Source organism: Micropterus dolomieu, linkage group LG20 (assembly GCF_021292245.1).
Source record: "Micropterus dolomieu isolate WLL.071019.BEF.003 ecotype Adirondacks linkage group LG20, ASM2129224v1, whole genome shotgun sequence".
In the NCBI taxonomy this organism is placed as follows: Eukaryota; Metazoa; Chordata; class Actinopteri; order Centrarchiformes; family Centrarchidae; genus Micropterus; species Micropterus dolomieu.
The window spans coordinates 24,387,569-24,406,962 of NC_060169.1; the positions used below are offsets into that span (position 1 = coordinate 24,387,569).

General features: G+C 43.0%; 1 protein-coding gene across 3 annotated transcripts in view; it reads left to right on the forward strand.

Moving 5' to 3' along the window:
• Window positions 1-10,707, forward strand: part of spata17 (spermatogenesis associated 17) — a 44,678-nt gene extending 33,971 nt beyond the window's left edge. For all 3 annotated transcript variants that reach the window (XR_006822192.1, XM_046032756.1, XM_046032754.1), the window contains exon 10: window positions 10,614-10,707. Coding sequence is in view for 1 of the 3 variants with exons in the window: in XM_046032754.1 (XP_045888710.1) it covers window positions 10,614-10,666 (53 nt within the window). In the remaining 2 variants the exon portion in view is untranslated. The remainder of the gene's footprint in view (window positions 1-10,613) is intronic.
• Window positions 10,708-19,394: the final 8,687 nt, after the last annotated feature.

Sequence of the window (19,394 nt, forward strand, 5' to 3'; positions counted from 1 at the left end):
AGGCACGTGGAGGCCACACACACTACTGAGCCTCATTTTGACTTGTTTTAAGGACATTACATCAAATTTGGATCGGCCTGTAGTGTGGTTTTCCACTTTGATTTTGAGTGTGACTCCAAATCCAGACCTCCATGGGTTGATAAATTTGATTTCTATTGATAATTTTTGTGTGATTTTGTTGTCAGCACATTCAACTATGTAAAGAAAGGAGTATTTAATGAGATTATTTCATTCATTCAGATCTAGGATGTGTTATTTTACTGTTCCCTTTATTTTTTGAGCAGTGTATATATATATGTGTATAAGCCATGCAAAAAAAGAAAGGCACTGTATAAAATGCATTGTCATCATGGTTATTTTGAAGCAAAGTCAAGATCAGAGATTTTTTTTCAGGTTTATTTCCAGTTTCCACTCCATGTATACATGGATGTAAGAGAAAACAGGCAGACAAGCAGAATAAGAATGTCTGTGCTTTTAATGGACCGCCTGTCCCTGTGCAGATATGCTCCACTGAACCATACTGTATGTAGTGTGGTATAATCACTGCCTATCTCTGTCTCCTGCCATCACTCTTTCTTTCCCTTGCTGTCTTGTTTATTTGCACACTTGTTCTCTTTTTCTCTGTCCTCTTCATCTGCAATACCTAGCTGCAACTTTTTTCTGCCCACCCCCACCCCCATTTTGTTGAAAACTATTGGTTGTGTGTGTGTGTGTGTGTGTGTGTGTGTGTGTGTGTGTGTGTGTGTGTGTGTATTGTGCACTCAGCCATTTGATAGCGCACACACACACACACACACACACACACACACACACACACACACACACACACACACACACACACACACACACACTACAGCCCTCTCATACAGCAGTGTGTTGGTGATAGAAGTCAAACCTGGCTGTGAAATGCAGATGGATTAAGATGAAGCTACGGTGTAGACGGACACAGAGGATGGAGCAGACAGCATACATAGACTTACAGGTGTGTTTTGCTGTCAAAAAAGTGAACGAATACATTTTCTAATAGCAGGTAGAAGATGTGTTTTGATTCTGTTACGTTTCCTGTTTCCTCTTACATTTTGTATGTCCTGTTTCTCCTGAGGAATTCTAGTCCATTGTTTTACTCTAAACTACTTTTTATAATTTTTGATAATGAGATTCCCTCAATTTTTTTTATTGATCTATCGGTCTGTCTGTCTCTCTATTGCTCTATCCCTTTTTCTCTGACCCAAGTGTGTTTTGGTGATACAGGTGTGTGTGAAATCATGTGTCACTGTGTGAGAATCTAGTCTTTCCAATGTGTGTGTTTGTGATTTGTATACTTTATTTTGTTCACTTGGTAAGCAGGCTGATGTTTATGTGAAAGCCACACTTTTACCTATGCTATTAGATGGTTGATATATATGCACGTCTGTGTGTCTTATTGCAGACTCATATTCTCACTAGCCAGCACAGGGAGCATGTGCGGGGGGTTGGGGTGGCGGTGGGATCTGGAAAGGGAAGCAATCACAAACACTTAAACCTGCAAATGGCCTTGATATCCTGTGCTAAGCAGCCTGTGTTGACTGATGAGCCTGTTAACCCTGGCTGAAACAACTCCAGTACAGGGGATTAGACAGCAACGCTGGTCCCGGCTGTTCCTGGCCCATTTTGCATGGGAATTGTGCATATTTAATCTAAGGTGTGCTGAGGTGCAAAGACAAGCCCCCCTCTTCTCTGTTTCTCATTATAGATGTGTAATAGCACCCTGAGGCTGGGGGCCTTAATTCACCAGCCCCAACCCCAGTCTTAAACTTACCCTCAATCTCAGCCCCCTCCTTCCCTCAGTGCCTCCTCTGAACCCAAATCAGTCCTAGTCCCAGCCCTCTTCCCAGTCTTTGTCTGTCCTAGTCCTTTCCTACATTGTCCCTTAGTCTTAGCCCTGCAAGTCATGGGCCAAAGCCTTTTTACCCTTTTAAGCGGCTGTTCATTCAGGAAGAAGCCCGGTGTTAAAACAACGCAATGAAATGTGATCCAAGAAGGCCAGTTTGAGTATAGTTGGAATAAGTTTATTGAATAGGATAAACCCCTTGAGATGAACCATCTCGTTTTCGAGGGGGTCCTAATATACAATACAATAAAGAACAAATCAAACACATTACAGTAATAAGACACAGACAATACTACAATCAACACACTACAACAAGTATTTAAGTTAATACAGCCACTTGATAGCCACATAGAGGCTGTGAACAAATACTTGCCCACAAAAACATAACATAGAATAAAGAATATAGTGACTTGTAAATTATATGTAGATCTAGCATCATCTGAAACATGAACAATTAAATTCAAAATAAGACAAAATATTTTTTTAAATGTGAAATGATGTTAAAGATCGTATGTTTGAAGGTAAGTTATTCCAGTCTGAAGGAGCCTTAAACATAAACGCTGTCTTTCCTATTGCTTTTTTGACTATAGGAGCGAAAAAGAAGTATTGTGTAGAATGCCTCAAATTATGTATTGAAGAACACTGTTACGGTGGTGTGGTGTGGGGACCGACAGAGAGGACCCAAATGCAGAGCTCAGAGGGAAGGAGGTTTATTGAAGGAAAAGGGGGGTGAGGGACTGGAGTGGAGGGAGAGGTGGACGCCGGGGAAACACTGGCACAGGGAAACCGACGGGACTGGGCCCAGGGAGCCGGGGAACACTGGGGCCGAGGAAGCGGGGAGGCAAGGAAGGACTGGGAGGACACCGCGAGGGAAGTCCGATGGAGGAGAGGACCGGAGGGTGAGCCCAGCCGACAAAACGGAGGACGAGGGTGAGCGAACCTGGGGGGAAAACAGACAAAGGGACAGGGTTAGTGACAGCAGTGACAAAGCACAGAGAAACTGAGAAACATGAGAGCCTGAACGCTGAGGTGACACCGGGTATAGAGCAACGACGATCAAGCAAGAATGGTGTGGAGAACCGGGGTTGAAATACAGGCAGGGATGAGGTTGACTAGTGGCAGGTGTGGCAGGCTGATGAGGTGGCTGATGAGGTGCAGGTGCGGGTCGTTGGCTGGGCTCAGGAGCAGAGGGAGAGAGAGCACACACCGGGGAGAAAACACAGGGAGGCAGGCAGGGAACAGAAAACCAAGGAAAAAGCAGAATAACTGAGAAAAAGGAGAAAAAAAACAGGACACTCACCGTCAGCCGGGCTGCCACCACAACAAATACGGTACCAAAAACTGTTGGCAGAGCTGTCACTCGAGACTGCAAGTCCAGGCAGAGCAATCTGTGTTGACTAAAAGAAAGCCGATGACTCAATGCCACATACATGGATACTGGAATGCTTGGAAATGTACAAGATCAACAGACCACTAATAGCCTTTATCAAGAACTCAATTGGGCTGTGGAAAACAAGTCTGGAAGCCATCTCAAAGCCAATTCAACAAGTCACCATCAAGTGCGGCATATACCAAGGCGATACACTATCCCTGCTGCTGTTCTGCATAGGCCTGAACCCCCTCAGCCAGATCATCACAAAGACTGGCTACGGATACCGGTTCCAAAGTCACCATCAGTCACCTCCTCTACATGGTTGACATCAAGCTGTAGGCCAGAAATGAACGAGACATCGACTCACTGATTCACACTACAAGGATCTACAGCAATGACATTGGAATGTCATTCGGACTGGACAAGTGTGGTTGCATGGTATCAAAAAGAGGGAAAATGATCAGAACCAAGGGGACTGAACTATCAGAAGGCCACATTGCAGATGTTCAGGACAGCAACAAATACCTTGGGGTGCTGCAGGCTAACGGAAACCATGAAGAGGCAGCAAGGAAGTCCGCCACAGCAAGATACCTACAGAGAGTAAGGCAGGTCCTGAAAAGTCAGCTGAATGGGAAGAACAAGATCCGAGCCATCAACACATACACCCTTGCCAGTCATCAGATACCCTGCTGGTGTAATAAACTGGCCAAAGGAGGAGATAGAGGCCACTAACATCAAGACAAGAAAGCTCCTCACAACGCATGGAGGGTTCCACCCCAAATCCAGCACCCTGAGACTGTACACCAAGCGTAGCAAGGGAGGCCGAGGGCTAGTGAGTGTCAAGACCACTGTCCAGAATGAAACGACAAAGATCCAGGAGTACAGGAAAGATGGCCCCCAAAGATGAAGGGCTTAGTTTATACCTCTGGCAGCAGAAACCCGAGGGTGAGGACAAGGAAGACGAAGAACCTTCACGGAGAGACAAGCCACTGCACGGCATGTACCACAGACAAAACAGAAGAAGTGGCTGATATCGAGAAATCCTACCAGTGGCTGGAAAAGGCTGGACTAAAGGACAGCACAGAAGCACTAATCATGGCTGCACAAGAACAGGCACTCAGTACAAGATCAATAGAGGCTGGGGTCTACCACACCAGGCAGGACCCCAGGTGCAGACTGTGCAAGGATGCCTCGGAGACAGTACAGCACATAACAGCAGGGTGTAAGATGCAGGCAAGATGTGCGTACATGGAACGCCATAACCAGGTAGCTGGCATAGTGTACAGGAACATCTGCCATGAGTATGGGCTGGAAGTCCCAAGGTCAAAATGGAAGACACCTCCTAAGGTAGTTGAGAATGATCGAGTTAAGATCCTGTGGGACTTCAACATCCAGACTGACAAACTGGTAATAGCTAACCAACCAGACATCGTGTTGATCGACAAACAGCAGAAGAAGGCTGCAGTGATAGATGTGGCAATCCCAAGCGACAGCAACATCAAGAAGAAGGAACACGAGAAGCTTGAGAAATACCAAGGGCTGAAAGAGGAGCTAGAAAAGATGTGGAAAGTAAGAGCAACGGTGGTGCCAGTGGTGATCGGAGCACTGGGAGAGTGGCTACAGCATATATATATATATATATACAGTGTTTCCCACAGATTGACAGCGTAACGGGGGGGTTATGCCGAATATTTATGCCTGCCGAGAATTACGTGAAAATGCATTAAAGTTCTGCTTTTAAACGCTATACTATTTTTTTAATATATTATTACACTTAGTAAAAGTAGCCTACCATTTCTTGAGATTCAGCAAAAACCGTTAACCGTGTTCAAACAATGTGAACAGCAAAGTGTCTGAAAAGGACCTTAAAAAGTGAATGCATAATTCGGCAAAACGGATGTTGTAGGCTACCTACCGAGATTTGCATCCACCTCTTAGTGTAAAAGAGCGTTACCTCCCGCGAGGTGTATGCAATTCACGGCAGGCATGCAGAATTCGGCACAACACCTGCGCTGCAAGATGTCACTGACTTGACGGCGCTGTTTTTATTACCCTATCAAGTCGGCAAAAGTCAGCCAGTTATCTGGAACGCACCTACTGACTATCAGTTACACAGCGTGCTAACTTAAACAGCTGTTTTCCATAGTTAACATAGCTATCCTTATTAGCTAGGCTCCTTACATGCTTGCTAATAACTGTTTTGAAGATGGGTCTCCGACATTGACAGAGTTGTGTTGGACAGATTTGTGCAGCGGTGTTTATGATACTAACCGTTCAATTCACAGACGGGTCTGTTGTCCGTGTTTGCGAGAGAGAGAGAGAGAGAGAGAGAGAGAGAGAGCGCGACTGAGTGAGAGGATATGTGGAGCGAATAAGCGCTGCACAGCGCTGCAGTCACATTAAATGCCCCACTTTAGAAATAAACATTAAAGATTATGTTTTTAGAGTCATGTTTCTCAGTTCTGATGGTGGTTCATGTATAGCACTGCTTTCCTGATTATTACTGTAATTACTTTTTTTTTCACCGTGTACAGACACATGAACTCATTCCTTCAGTAGTTGTGCCCTAGTATGGACTTGCTGCTTATTTTTAAAAACAAAAAACTTTGTTTTTTCATGTTGCTTTAGTTGTGAATTCTGCATCCGTTCCCTGATTAATGCGATTGAGTGTCAATGACAAGAGCTCTCTGAAGCATCTATCCATCTAATTCCATCTATCACTCCATCTCTCTCTCCTCTCATCCCCCTCTAATCCAGCCAACATTTCTCTCTGCAGGACAGAACAATTAATGTGTCTCGTTTACTGGCTCTCTCTTACCCTTATCTTTATCTTTTTACCCCTATTCCCTTTCTTCATATTCCTCTTCAGATGGTGTTGCTTTTCTCATGCATTTTGCATGCCTCATATGAGAGAAAAGTATGTATAGAGTGACAATGTGTGCATGTGCATAGTTTCAAGAGGGACCCCGTGCTGTGGGTTTAATTTCTTGTTTGTACATGGTTCCAAACATCTTTGGCCGCTGCAGAGCAGGGGAGAGATATTTAGAGAGACAGAGAGGTTGAACAAGACAAAAAAAAGATTGAGAGAAAAGGAAAGAGGGGGGAGAGGGGAAAACAGGATGATAACAAAAGCAGCTCAGATTTCACAGACGCATATTTCATCAATCATGTGAATAAGTCGTGGTGATTATGCATGGCGGTGGCAGGCTGGGGGGGTGATTACCATACACCATAAAGGCTGCTTTCTTATCTCACACACACTGATTAGTTTCTGTCTGCAGATAGCCTCTCACTCTTCACTCTTTTTCACACACACACACACACACACACACACACACACAGACACACACACACATAAACACACAGAATCTCAGACATTGCATCTATCTCACAGTCTCACTCTCACACACACGCACGCACGCACACACTACTGCTAAAATTCCAGGTAAATAGAATTTACCTGGTGACAGTAGGCCAACCCCAAGTGTCTGATGAGAAAAGTTCAAGGAGCTTCTCATTGCTAACTGGTTTTACTTAATCAAGGCATAATCCACCTTCCAGAGAATTGTGGTAAAACCATGAGAAATGCACATTCCCCAAACAAAATGTACATCAGTGGTGGTTATGGGTTCTAAATGGCACAAATTACAAATAAGTATGTCTATATAAGAAAACATGCAACCAGTGTGACAAGAAAGCAGAGTCTAGCTGATAAACTGTTGAGGTTTGCACATTTTATTTTAAGACATCAAAGTGGGGCGTATGATGTATATATATTTTTTACCTTTTGCAGTCATGTTCTAGCAAATTAATTATTATTTGGAGGAAATTGAGTATTAATAAAAAGGCCATTCTTTTGTATCTGAAAATAAGGTTATTTCTAAAAAGGATAAGCATTGTTTTTACAGTTTATACCAGCATGTATGTTGTCTACTGGTGGACTGAGTGGTCGCTATGAAATTGAAACTAACGTGTCTTACTGTCTTATTCTCAGGCTGGTATGTTGTGGTCCTGTTTAGGTACTGTAGGTCATTTTCCTGGAACTGTGGCCTTTACATGATGCAGAACGAGAGTGCAAAAGCGAGGCGGATGAGGAGTTGAAGCTGTGGCAAAATTAGCTACGTATGAAAGGCCTCGCTTTGTATCCCACCAGGGAATTAGAAATTACTCCTTTCTCTTGTGCTTCCCTCTCTCTCTCGCTCCGATATATAATGTAAACTCATTTGGTAACCAGGCTGGAGCTGCGTTGCGCTGTCTGAGTGCCTGCATGTGAGAAGTGCGCCTGGGACACATTAGGGCCTCCTGACAGGGGCCTGGGTGAAATAAGTGAAATTAATGGAGCTCCTTTCATGTCGGACAAGGCCGCAGCACCCCTTTCACGCCGCGTACAGTCACAGAAAAGTCAATACTTTTTTATTACTCCTCGCTTGCCCTACATTCCCTGCTACAAGTGCTCTGCTCACTAATTGGTTTCAGTTTGCAGAGAGGTAGAGAAATGGGAAAGAAAGAGAGGGAGAGGACTCCATCCCAAAGAACACTGAAGCAAATAAATCAATCTCATATTTTTTCACCTCGCTGTCTTTTTTCATTGAGTAACATCATGGCAGAGAGAGGGAGAGACGAGAGAGAGAAATAGAGGAGAGAGGGTAAATGGTTGGTTAGAGCACGCCTGGTCCCCAGGGAGCATAATGATATCGGGGAGCCTGTTAATGGAGACGAGTGGTTAAAGTGGTCTGGGGCCCTGGCCAGGTCACCCCTGGGGGTTTTTAACCAGCAACCTCACCTCAGTTGGCTCCTTGCGCTCTGGGCTCAGAGGCACAATGGAGCATTCCACCAAAATACAATTTCAGGCAAGCGCTTTGATAGATTTGCAGAAAATGGCATTCAACTCAATTATGTGTGTACGCGCAGTCTTCGAAGGAATCAAGGCCTGTTTAACAATTGTTATCTTGTGTTATGGCACATGGTGCTGAATGAACACATCTTTTATGACTGAAGGAGCAATTCAAAATAACAAAAGTACACTTACATCTTGAGAAGGATTTCGAATTTGACTACAGTAGAAACTGTATAAATGTCTGCATCTGCATTTCTGTGTAGGTCTTCAAGTATACCACACGTGTATAAGTGTGTGTGCATGTCTGTATTGTATGCATGTGTCCTGTCTGCCAGTATGCTATTCACTGTTGTGCTAAGCCTATGTGGCAGTGGGGTTAGCCTCTTTCAGAAACAGCACAGCCACAAATTGATGTGACACTTTGAACCTCCACCCTCCCTCCCCGCCCGCCCACCACCTCCCACCATAGACTGTATAAACACACACACACACACCAATCAGCCCCCAGTTAAAAGGAGGTTCAACCAGTTTCGTTTTCTCTCTGCGTCCCAGCTTTCACAGCTCTAGAGTGTGGGCTAGGGTAGGTTTGGGGGGCTACAGCATGTGTGTATGTGTGTGCGCGCGAGTATGTGCATATGTGTGTGAAGGAGCTGTCACACAGGGCTGGCATCACCATCCAGTTTGCCATCTCTTCCTCAGTTTGACAAGTCCCTGCTCCCTACCCCATGGCTAACACACACACATAGACACACACAAACACACACACCGTCTCTCTGTCTCTGTCTCACTCCTCTGTCACACACATATATGTGATCACAGACTGTCATGCACTGTATGAATGCATACAATAAATATACATTTAAAAGCACACACACACATCCAGATGCACAGGCTACAAAATGCTGCATATTACACAATGAATGTGGTGGACAAAACATGGACACTGTGACAGTAACACATCACATAACATCATTGTTACCGAAAAATGTAGCTGAATTTAAACAGGAGTGTGCAAGAGTTTCTGTTTGTGTGGCACCACCGTGTGATGGTTGTGTGTGTGTGTGTGTTTGAGTGAGATCTTCTCGGCAGTTGTTGGCGTCAGATCGCGGAGGGTTTCTGTTTGTTACAAGGACAGGCTTGTCCCCGCCCCCAGGCGTCGGCATTACGATGATTGTCATGGCGATGGAGTGTGAGTGACAGGCGGGATCACATGTGGTAGCCGGGGAGCAGGAAGCCCGAACCGCCCCAGTCCCTGACATTAGTTTGTCCTTCATCAAAACTTTACACTCGTTTATAACTACTCACTCCCTCTGTTGCAAAATCTCTCTCATTTACTTCTTTTTTTATTACCATCTGTCTCTCTCATGTACTGATCTCTCTTCCTCTTTTTTATTTCTATTTCTCTGGCTCTTTCGCTCTCATTTACATTTTATTTAATGCTCTTACGTCTCCTTTTTTCTTTCTTTCTTTGTCTCTCTGTCATTTACATCTCAATTTATCTCTCACTGTCTTCCTCCAGTGACAAGCTTAACATATGTTTTTTTTGGGGGGGGGGGGGGGGGGGGGGGGGTGGTTGGACATCGCACTGCTTTCTAGGTAATCTAAGTGACTGATTAAGAGAGCTAATAGGAGAACAGGTTGTATCATAAAAGTGGTCCCATAGCCCGCCTATAGAACAGCAAAGTGTGTTTGTGTGTGTGTGTGTCTGTGTGCACAAGCATTTTTGTGTTAAGTTCATATGCCTCAGCAGTGTTTTTTTTTTGTCAAGATGTTTGTGTTGATGCAAACTTATGCCTGTTTGTGTGTGTACACGAATACATGTGTATGTGTGTGTTTTCGTGAGAGAGAGCTAGAGCTTTTTGTGCATCGCAGCAGAAAAGGAGGTCAGGGTTTGCATGGAGACTCAGGCATTCATCATTAGCCTTCTGCCGCTGCCGGTAATGTTGCCCGTTACAACCGTGATTAAGAGCCCCGCTTAGTTCCAGCAGCCGGTGCAGACGCATAAAAACACAGGAACACACACTAACGTGTGGTACCAACAACGTCTCTTGTACTCGGTGGTTGAACAGAAAACTCTCTCTTTTACACCATCACCCAGTTCAGCATGCGTTTGTGTATGTGGGGGGGGGGGGGGGTGTAGTTCGGGGGCTGTGCTGTACATGGTCTCTAACTGCGAGGAGGCTTCAGGGCCCGATGAGAAACCTGTCACAGTCACTCATGAAAAGAGCAATTCACCGCTCCCCACACGCACGCGCACACACACACACACACACACACACACACACACACACACACACACACACACACACACAGCAGGAAGTTGCACGCGGTCTTGGTGAGTGTATTTGTGAATAAAAATGTATTCATTCCCATTTATGAGCCTCAGTGTTCTTCAGCTAACTATGGTTTTGTTTTATGTTTGAACTATTTTAAGTAAATCAAGGCAAAACATACTTAATGTCCCCCCTTTTCTGTATTTTTCTCTCTGTCCCTCCTTTATGTGTCCTCTCTGCTTTACCTCTCCTCCCCTCCAGCTGTGTACTCCAAGTCAGGCACTCCAAGAATGACACACCTCCTCCTGGCCTGAGAAAATGAAGAGAAGTACAAATAAAGCAAAGATTTATTGTATTTATTATATTGTTTTTATTTCACACTCCAGCTGCATATTCGTTTGGCTCTATGGGGTTGCACTGTGCTCCCCATGTGAACAGACAGGAAGACAAGCACACTGTAAGTAAACACCAGGCACTCTATGCTTAGTAACCATGGAAAATGGCTTTTCCTCCCAATTTATCCCTGCCGCTACAACTGTTTTCTTAATAGGCTGTAAAAAAAATTAAGATTAAGATCTTCCAGAAATTACTGAAAAAGTCTATAACTAAATACACTGAACAAAATTATAAACACAACACTTTGGCCCCTATTCATCATGAGCTGAACTCAAAGATCTAAGACTTTCTCTATGTACACCTCACCTTTGGCGAGATAATCCATCCACCTCACAGGTGTGGCATATCAAGATGCTGACCAGACAGCATGGGTATTGCACAGGTGTGCCTTAGGCTGGCCACAAGAAAAAGCCACTTGAAAATGTGCAGTTTCACTGTATTTGGGGGGCCGGGGGGGTCGGGAAACCAGTCAGTGTCTCGTGTGACCGCCATTTGCCTCACGCATAGAGTTGATCTTGTTGTTGATTGTGGCCTGTGGTTGATCCACTCCTCTTCAATGGCTGTGCGAAGTTGTTGGATATTGGCAGGACCTGGAACACGCTGTTATATACGCCAATCCAGAGCATCTCAAACATGCTCAATGGGTGACATGTCCGGTGAGTATGCTGGCTATGTAAGAACTGGGATGTTTTCAGCTTCCAGGAATTGTGTAAAACAATGGGGCCATGCATTATCATACTTGAATGTGAGGTGATGGTCGTGGATGAATGGCACAACAATGGGCCTCAGGATCTCGTCACGGTATCTCAAAATGCCATCAATAAAATGCACCTGTGTCCATTGTCCATAAAACAGGCCTGCCCATACCATAACCCCAGTGCCACCATGGGCCACTTGATCCACAACGTTGACATCAGCAAATCGCTCACCCACACGACGCTGTCTGCCATCTGCCCTGTACAATGAAAACCGGGATTCATCGTTGAAGAGAACACCTTTCCAAGTGCCGGACACGATCGAATGTGAGCATCTGCCCACTAAAGTCGGTTATGATGATGAACTACAGTCAGGTTGAGATCCCGATGAGGACAACGAGCATGCAGATGAGCTTCCCTGAGACGGTTCCTGACAGTTTGTGCAGAAATTCTTTGGTTATGTAAACCAACTGTTGCAGCAGCTGTCTGGGTGGCTGGTGTCAGACGATCTTGGAGGTGAAGATGCTGGATGTGGAGGTCCTGGGCCGGTTGGATATACTGCCAAATTCTCTGAAACACCTTTGGAGATGGCTTATGGTAGAGAAATGAACATTCAATTTAAGGGTAAGAGCTCTGGTGGACATTCCTGCAGTCAGCATGCCAATTGCACGCTCCCTCAAAACTTGCGACATCTGTGGCATTGTGCTGTGTGATGGAACTGCACATCCTTTTATTGTGGCCAGCCTAAGGCACACCTGTGCAATACCCATGCTGTCTGGTCAGCATCTTGATATGCCACACCTGTGAGGTGGATGGATTATCTCAGCAAAGGAGAAGTACTCACACAGATTTTGAGAGAAATAGGCCTTTTGTGTACATCAAGAAAGTCTTAGATCTTTGAGTTCAGCTCATGATGAATGGGGACAAAAACAAAAGTGTTGCATTTATAATTTTGTTCAGTGTAATATAACTACTAACTTTCAAAATATTTCTGTTAAGAAGTAAGTTTACACGTGAGTTTAGTTTAGTTGAGTATGCTAACTAGATCTCTGTTGGTGTTTAGTTTAGCTTAAAGAGATTATTAGATTATTTTTTAAGAATAAGACAAAGTACTAAAGGTCATTGTGGGCACATCCTATCCTGACTTCAAGAAGGGTACATGTTTATGCATAACTATATAACTGTTAAGGAAACACTTAATAATTCAGGAAACTCACAGACAGCAAGAATCAGTCTCTCGTCCATTGATGCACTGTGCGTTCCATAGTAAAAAAAGTTCCTAGACAACTCTGGCAGTGGGCGGGCGTGTGCATGAGACGTAGTTGTGTCTTAGGTCTGTTGTAACTATGTGTTGATTCTGTATCACAAACAGAGTTTGTGTCAGGAGAGAAACACCCATATCACATTCATTATTTTTAATAGCAGACATTCAGTGTCGTCTCCAGCAATAAAAGGCCAAATATCTTGATAAAGCAGCACTGGTACTTTATAATAATTTGGCGATTTTACAACCATAAATGTATTGTTAACACAGTCAACAAAATCATTTATAAACATTTTTAAATACTACGATCAGTTTGGATGAGGAAGTATTATAAATATAGTATTTTGATGATATGATACAGGATGCCAGGGTTTTGTGTCTTTATAGATGTCACATAAATTTGAGACCACACCATGCTAAAATATCATTTTATAATTACATAATTAGGACATGAATTTGATGAATCTATCTATTATTTTCATGAAAAACTGTTTGGTCTATGAAATGTAACAATTTCTTACTTTGAAGATACACACGCAGTTAAATGCAGATCAGCGTGTGCTTCAATGCAAGTCCATTAAAAGTAAAACATGTTACACGACTATTCTCCAGTACACCATGCTTTATTTATCAGTGGGGGTGAAGTCAAGAGAGCCAAAAACCTTTGTTGAATAACGATTGGTCTAATGGTTAATGAAATGTCCCAGAGCCCACCTTCAAAGCTCTTGGTTTTGTCTGACCAATACACAGAATACTAAGAAAACCATAAAATGTTCACTTTTGATAGGCTAAAACCAGTGACTGGTCAACATCAACTTATTGTTTCAGCTCTAAAAAATATGTTAATATCTTCCACAAATGTATCATCTTTCTCTATTCTGACACCTTTTGAAATACTTTTGTAACTGATTAAAAATTACAGTCTAAATTATTTAGACCAGCATTGAACTTTTCCTGTAAGTGAAGACTTCAACTGACACCTTCTCCTATGAGGCCCTGAGGGAAGAACTTCCTCACGTAGTTGTCTGTTTTGATGGTGAACTATAAAGTGAGTCTCTGCTTTCATCACTTTCTGTCTCTGGCACAGCCACAGACACAGGACACCAAAGTTTTATCATTAAATCTACACAATCTTCCTCATCTACATTTTTTTCATTCACCTATTATTCCTTTCTTTATTTCCTTTCTGCGCATCTCTTCTCTCTTCTCCTCTCCCTCTCCTCCATGTTGCTGGCATCCCCCCGGGCCTGTTCTATAAGGCGTGGAAGAGGAGCAGAGACAGAGCATTTAGTAATGGCTTCTTAATGGGCTTGTCGACAGCCACATTAGAGCGCACAGGCAGCGGGCGAGGCCGGGCAACGATATGCCAAGCCAGATGCCATGCCAGCTGTGGCACTCCGCTCTCTCACTCACACTCTCATTTGTAATCACATTTCTCATACGGATGGACGCCATGTGCGTAAAAGAGAGAAAGCAGACAGACAGGCATTTCCCCTCTCATCTCCTGTCAGTATATTCTTCTTGTCGGCTCTATCCTTATTTCTCTGTCCTGTTTATTTTTATATGGGTCTGCTGCACTCAGCTCTTTAAATGTACGCGGCCTTAGGCAGCAACAGAAGTGTTTTAATGTTTTTTGCAGGGATGTAGCGGTATGAAAATGCAAACATAAACTGTCATTATTGAATGCAACTTCAAGGAAAAGGTGTGTTTATCATTCTAGTAACTTTGGACTGACCACTTTATTTGTTAAGATCTAAAAAGTGCAATAGGATTAATATGAAATACAATAGAGAGAGAAACACAGGCAGTTTGAGGATCATAAAGGTTTTAAACACCCCCTGGCTACACTTGTTTCGAAGGGAGAACACAAGCAAATGGAGCCTTGCGGTAGTTCAGGCAGACACAGAAGTCATTTTATGTTCCATATGTTCAAACATGTTCCATAAACACTCCAATCACATATGTCTAAGACTTGTGTCTCACATCTTCGCTGCTACACTGCTTTCAGACAGGCCAACTTTCTGGTTCAACTTTAACCTACCTTTTTACAGAATTGCAACCAACACATGTACTGAGGGGACATTTTACATTTAAAATAAACTTGCTCCCTAGCAGACAAACTATGTAATTGCAACACCGTTTCTTACACCTGAAACATAGTCTTTGGCATTTCTGTACTGCTGTTTCTTATTAGTTACCAGTAAATATATATGTACACTATATGGAGAAAAGTACTGGGACACCTACACATTACTTTTATGACATCCCTTTCTAAACACACTTAACATTTTTCAGCTCTTACACTGAATCTAGGAAGATGCTTTGATCTCGCACCACAGAATTACAAAGAACAACTAAATGAATAAGAGAAGACGGCAGGAAAGAATGAAGGAAGTGTTTGATAAAATGGGGGGAAAAGGATGGCAGGGAGAGGGAGGAGTGATTAAATGAATAGATGGATGATTGAATCAATTAATGCATGTTAATGTGCTACAGTGTAACCAGGGACTGGAATGTCATTGCCAAAGGTCTTATAGGTCTCCAGTAGGGGGAGCCATGTGTCAGTGACTCCAGTCTGTGTCAAAGACCTTTATCAGTACAATTGAGTGTGTGAATGCACTGTGTGTGTGTGTGTGTGTGTGTGCTGCCAAAGACTGAATAGTCAGAAGGTGGTTCTTTGTTTCCTCATCTGATCTGATCTCATTGCTACCAAACCACATTTTCCTGCGTCAGCGATGATGAAGTGTGATGAGGATGCAAAGAGAATAAGGTCTGTGGGTGTGTGTATGTGTGTGTTTTTGTGCTTCTGTGCATATCAAGTTGTGCATGTGCTTGTGTGTGTGGGGGTGTGTTTATGTATTGGCTGCTGATAGCATTTTCAGAGTTGAAGCCTATATACAGACTGGAGGCCCTCTACACTGTATCGACAGCTGCCAATTGTCACTCTAGTGACTGACAGTTCTGTATTGATGGACGGGACCTGCTGACAGAGAGATGGAGGACAAAACAAAAGGAAACAGAGCACCGTTGGTGGAGAGGGGCTGAGGAAACCGCAAAGAGGTGAGAAAAGACCAGCGGAGGACGCTGACTGGGACCTATGAAACTTTCTCAAGGTCATGGTAAGGAGAGAGTGGAAGAGGAGAAGGAAGGAAAGTTGTGGTTCACTTGCCATTCAGCTCAATCACATGAGTACATTTTCTTAAGAAGTCCAAATTGTTCATCTTAAGGATTTGCTCACCCGAACACCAATTGTGAACATGATAATGGTGTTCTATAATGAATAAATGACAGGATATGCCATTTAGATTTACATTTCTAAGTGACTGAATTTACTTCAATAATACATATTTAGACACTATGTTAACACTTGTTTATACTATTGAACATTTGTTAATTCACTGAATCAGAAATTGAGACCATGTTAACATTAATAGTTAAAAATGTGATACTATAGTAATTTTTGTGCATTACATTACATTCATTTGTCAGACACTAAGGACAATTTTGGAGACACCAATTAACCTAGCCTGCATGTCTTTGGATGGTGGGAGGAAGCCGGAGCACCTGGAGAGAAACCACGCAGGCACGGGGAGAACATGCAAACTCCACACAGAAAGGCTGGGGTTTTAACCCACAACCTTCTTGCTGTGAGGCAACAGTGCCAACCACTGCACCACCATGCCACCCTAGTTGGAAAAGCATAGTTGTTAGTAATAATATTAATTTTGTCTCCTTTCTATTCAAGCGTTCCAGTAAGCCTTTTATTACTTACACCTGTACCTCCAATTGTGACATGTCAAAGTGTCTTCTGCGAAAAAGGCCTAGAAATGCATTCGGCCTCCACTTAAATTGTTGTTGAATTGTGTCCCCTTCCAAACAAACAGCTACTGTTCAAGTGGTAAAACTTTTTGTCATCGTTGCTTTGTTGTTTTTTGGTTGGACCGACCCTTGGAGTTACATATCGTATCTGTTATATATATTATATACATATCAAATGTGCAAATTTATTCTGAGCGTCTGAGTACAAAATCAGGCATATAACATTACAGATACAGTAACTAACAAACATTGGTTTACTTACGAGTTTGCTCATTAGCTCGCTGTCATTGGTTTATTAATCCTATAAACTCTAAACTGAAAGGCATCATGTCTTTGTTGAGCAGGAAAGCTCTGATAATTCACGTTTTACTTTCTCATTGTTTCTCAGAGTAGTTTTGGACTGAGCCACGATCTTTGTGTGTCTTCTGATTGACCTTCGCAGCCCATCCCCAGTAGACACACACACCAATTACATCACCACCAAAATATCTTGTACGCATACACACACATACAGTACACACATTTGTCTCTATCGGTCTGTGCGTGTGCCTGTGTGTGTGTGTGTTGCCTCACCTCAGGAAACTTGTGGCTAATTCCATTAGTGGGAGGAGAGAGTATGTAAATGAGGGGAGACAGCTGGTGGTGAAGGGAGGTTGATGGAGTGAGCCTGGGGGGCCACAGACACACAAACACACACACTTACATTGCTACACTTTCACACATGTGCAGCCACTGTCTTTATAACAATATATAGAGACTCAAACTAAATATACTGTATGCATAAAAACATATCAGATACAGTAGATTTTAAGTTTTAATGAAAATGCATGTACACACTAAACATGGTGTTGCATGTACATAAAAGGGATGATTGAGCACCTTTTATGTGGATGTTCAGACATTGTTGATGGTAAGTGTAGTCCATTTAAGCAATAAATGCCTTAGTACGTACTTTATTGACAGAGAAAGCCAAGTTCTCTTGCTTGCGGAGCCATGCAGATGCGGCTGCACGTGAGCTTCTGACGCCCACACCCATCTAGTGGGCCTCTACTGCACTGTGGATGCTAGTTGCTGGATGGTACGCATTGTTACTAAGCAAATTAATTCCTGCATTTGACCATTTCTTTTTTACACGCAGCTATATCGCTACTGTCAGGTTATGTGTATCAAGTAAATTTACATACAGCAGCAACACACAAACACACATACTGGCAGAACAGCTTCTGCGTAACATCAAAGCTAACGCTAGCGCTGCAGTATAACGTTCCACGAGAATCAACATGAAAAACCGGCATCCAGTACTTGGCTTCGAATGAGACTTAATGTTTACACATTTTCTCTTTACTGTACTTCAGTATTACAATATTAGTCCAACATCACCTCAGCCTGTTAGCCCATAACGACAGCTATTACTTTGTTGGCCAAAACATAGTGTTAGGTGACAACTAAACGGTCATCTGCCCTATTGGCTTTGTTGTGTTTTCCAGTTTATCTTCGGCAGAATCATTGCATGGACTGGGCTAAGTGTTCATCCACACAGGGCCTTGTACTTGGCCTGCAGTTTTTTTAACTATCTAAATTTTTTGACTACTTTGTTGCCTCAAAGGATTGGAGGAACCTTTCCTGTGAGATTGCGTTCAGAATCCTATTGACTATCCCAGTAAAAGTGGCATTGGGCAAGCAAAGCTTTTCAGAGTTGAAACTACTTGCGCACATCCATGTCTCAGGACAGACTACAGTATGTGGGTCGCCCTCCTATCAGTTGAAAAGGATGTTGCATTCAAGCTGGATTACAAGGAATTTATTGCTGAGTTGCCAAGAAGGCAAGGAAAGTGACTTTCACTTAATCCATTTATGTGTGGTGAGTCGGACAGAGTCCATTTCATTTGTTTGAGTTACAGTACAGTGCACACTACAGTAGGCAAGGCAGTGTATGACCTGACCAGAGGGAAAAAATTATCCTATATGGTAATGAAATGTATTCTCTAAATATTGAATTGAAACATTCCAGTTTTTGTTAACCTATCATATGAGATGTTATCGGTGGGTGTAAAGCCACTGGGCTAGTTTTTACAGTTGATTTTTTACCTTTGAAAGACTATAGCAATAGGGCATTAGCTGAGACAATGTACACATGTTGTATTAATGTAGCCTGCTTGTTAAAAATGTATTGCCTAAATATTACAGTATTCCACAGTCTGCACTGGACCTAGAATAGCCATGTGCATGTGACTGTCACCATAGGCGATGTGTAATGAACAGTCTGAAAAATGATCTAAAATCTGAATGAAATGTAGGCTGTAGACCTGAAATATTGAATTGTAACACACTGTCATACTTCAACTTGCCTAAATAAAGTGACAGCTGGGCTGACTTGATGTAAAGCATGTAGTTTTACAGTAGATTTTTTTTTCCTTTGAAAGAAGAGAATGGCAGAAAGTCATAGCTCAGACTATGTGCATGATGATGCTGTGCAATTCGACTTGTTAAAAATGTACTGCACAGAGATTACGCGTGCACTAGATCTAGAATTTCTATCTGCATGGGAGAGTGATTCATGCGCATGCAGCAGGGCCTCGCACATCAAGTTTGCACAGGCCCTTGCACGCCCTACAAAGGCCCTGATCTGTAGGATCCGTAAGATCTGTAAGATCTCCAGCACTGCTGTATTACATCTCTGGCTCGAATAAATTTGGCTTGAATATCCGAGTCAGCCAAAACAATGTAAAATGTATCCTCATCCATAATATCCTCTGCACTGATATTTTGGGATGCCATTTTTGCTGTTGGAAACAGCTAGTTTGCAATACAAGCGAGGACAGCACCATCTAGGCATCTCCGGGCTACCCAGAGGCAGAAGCTAGAAAT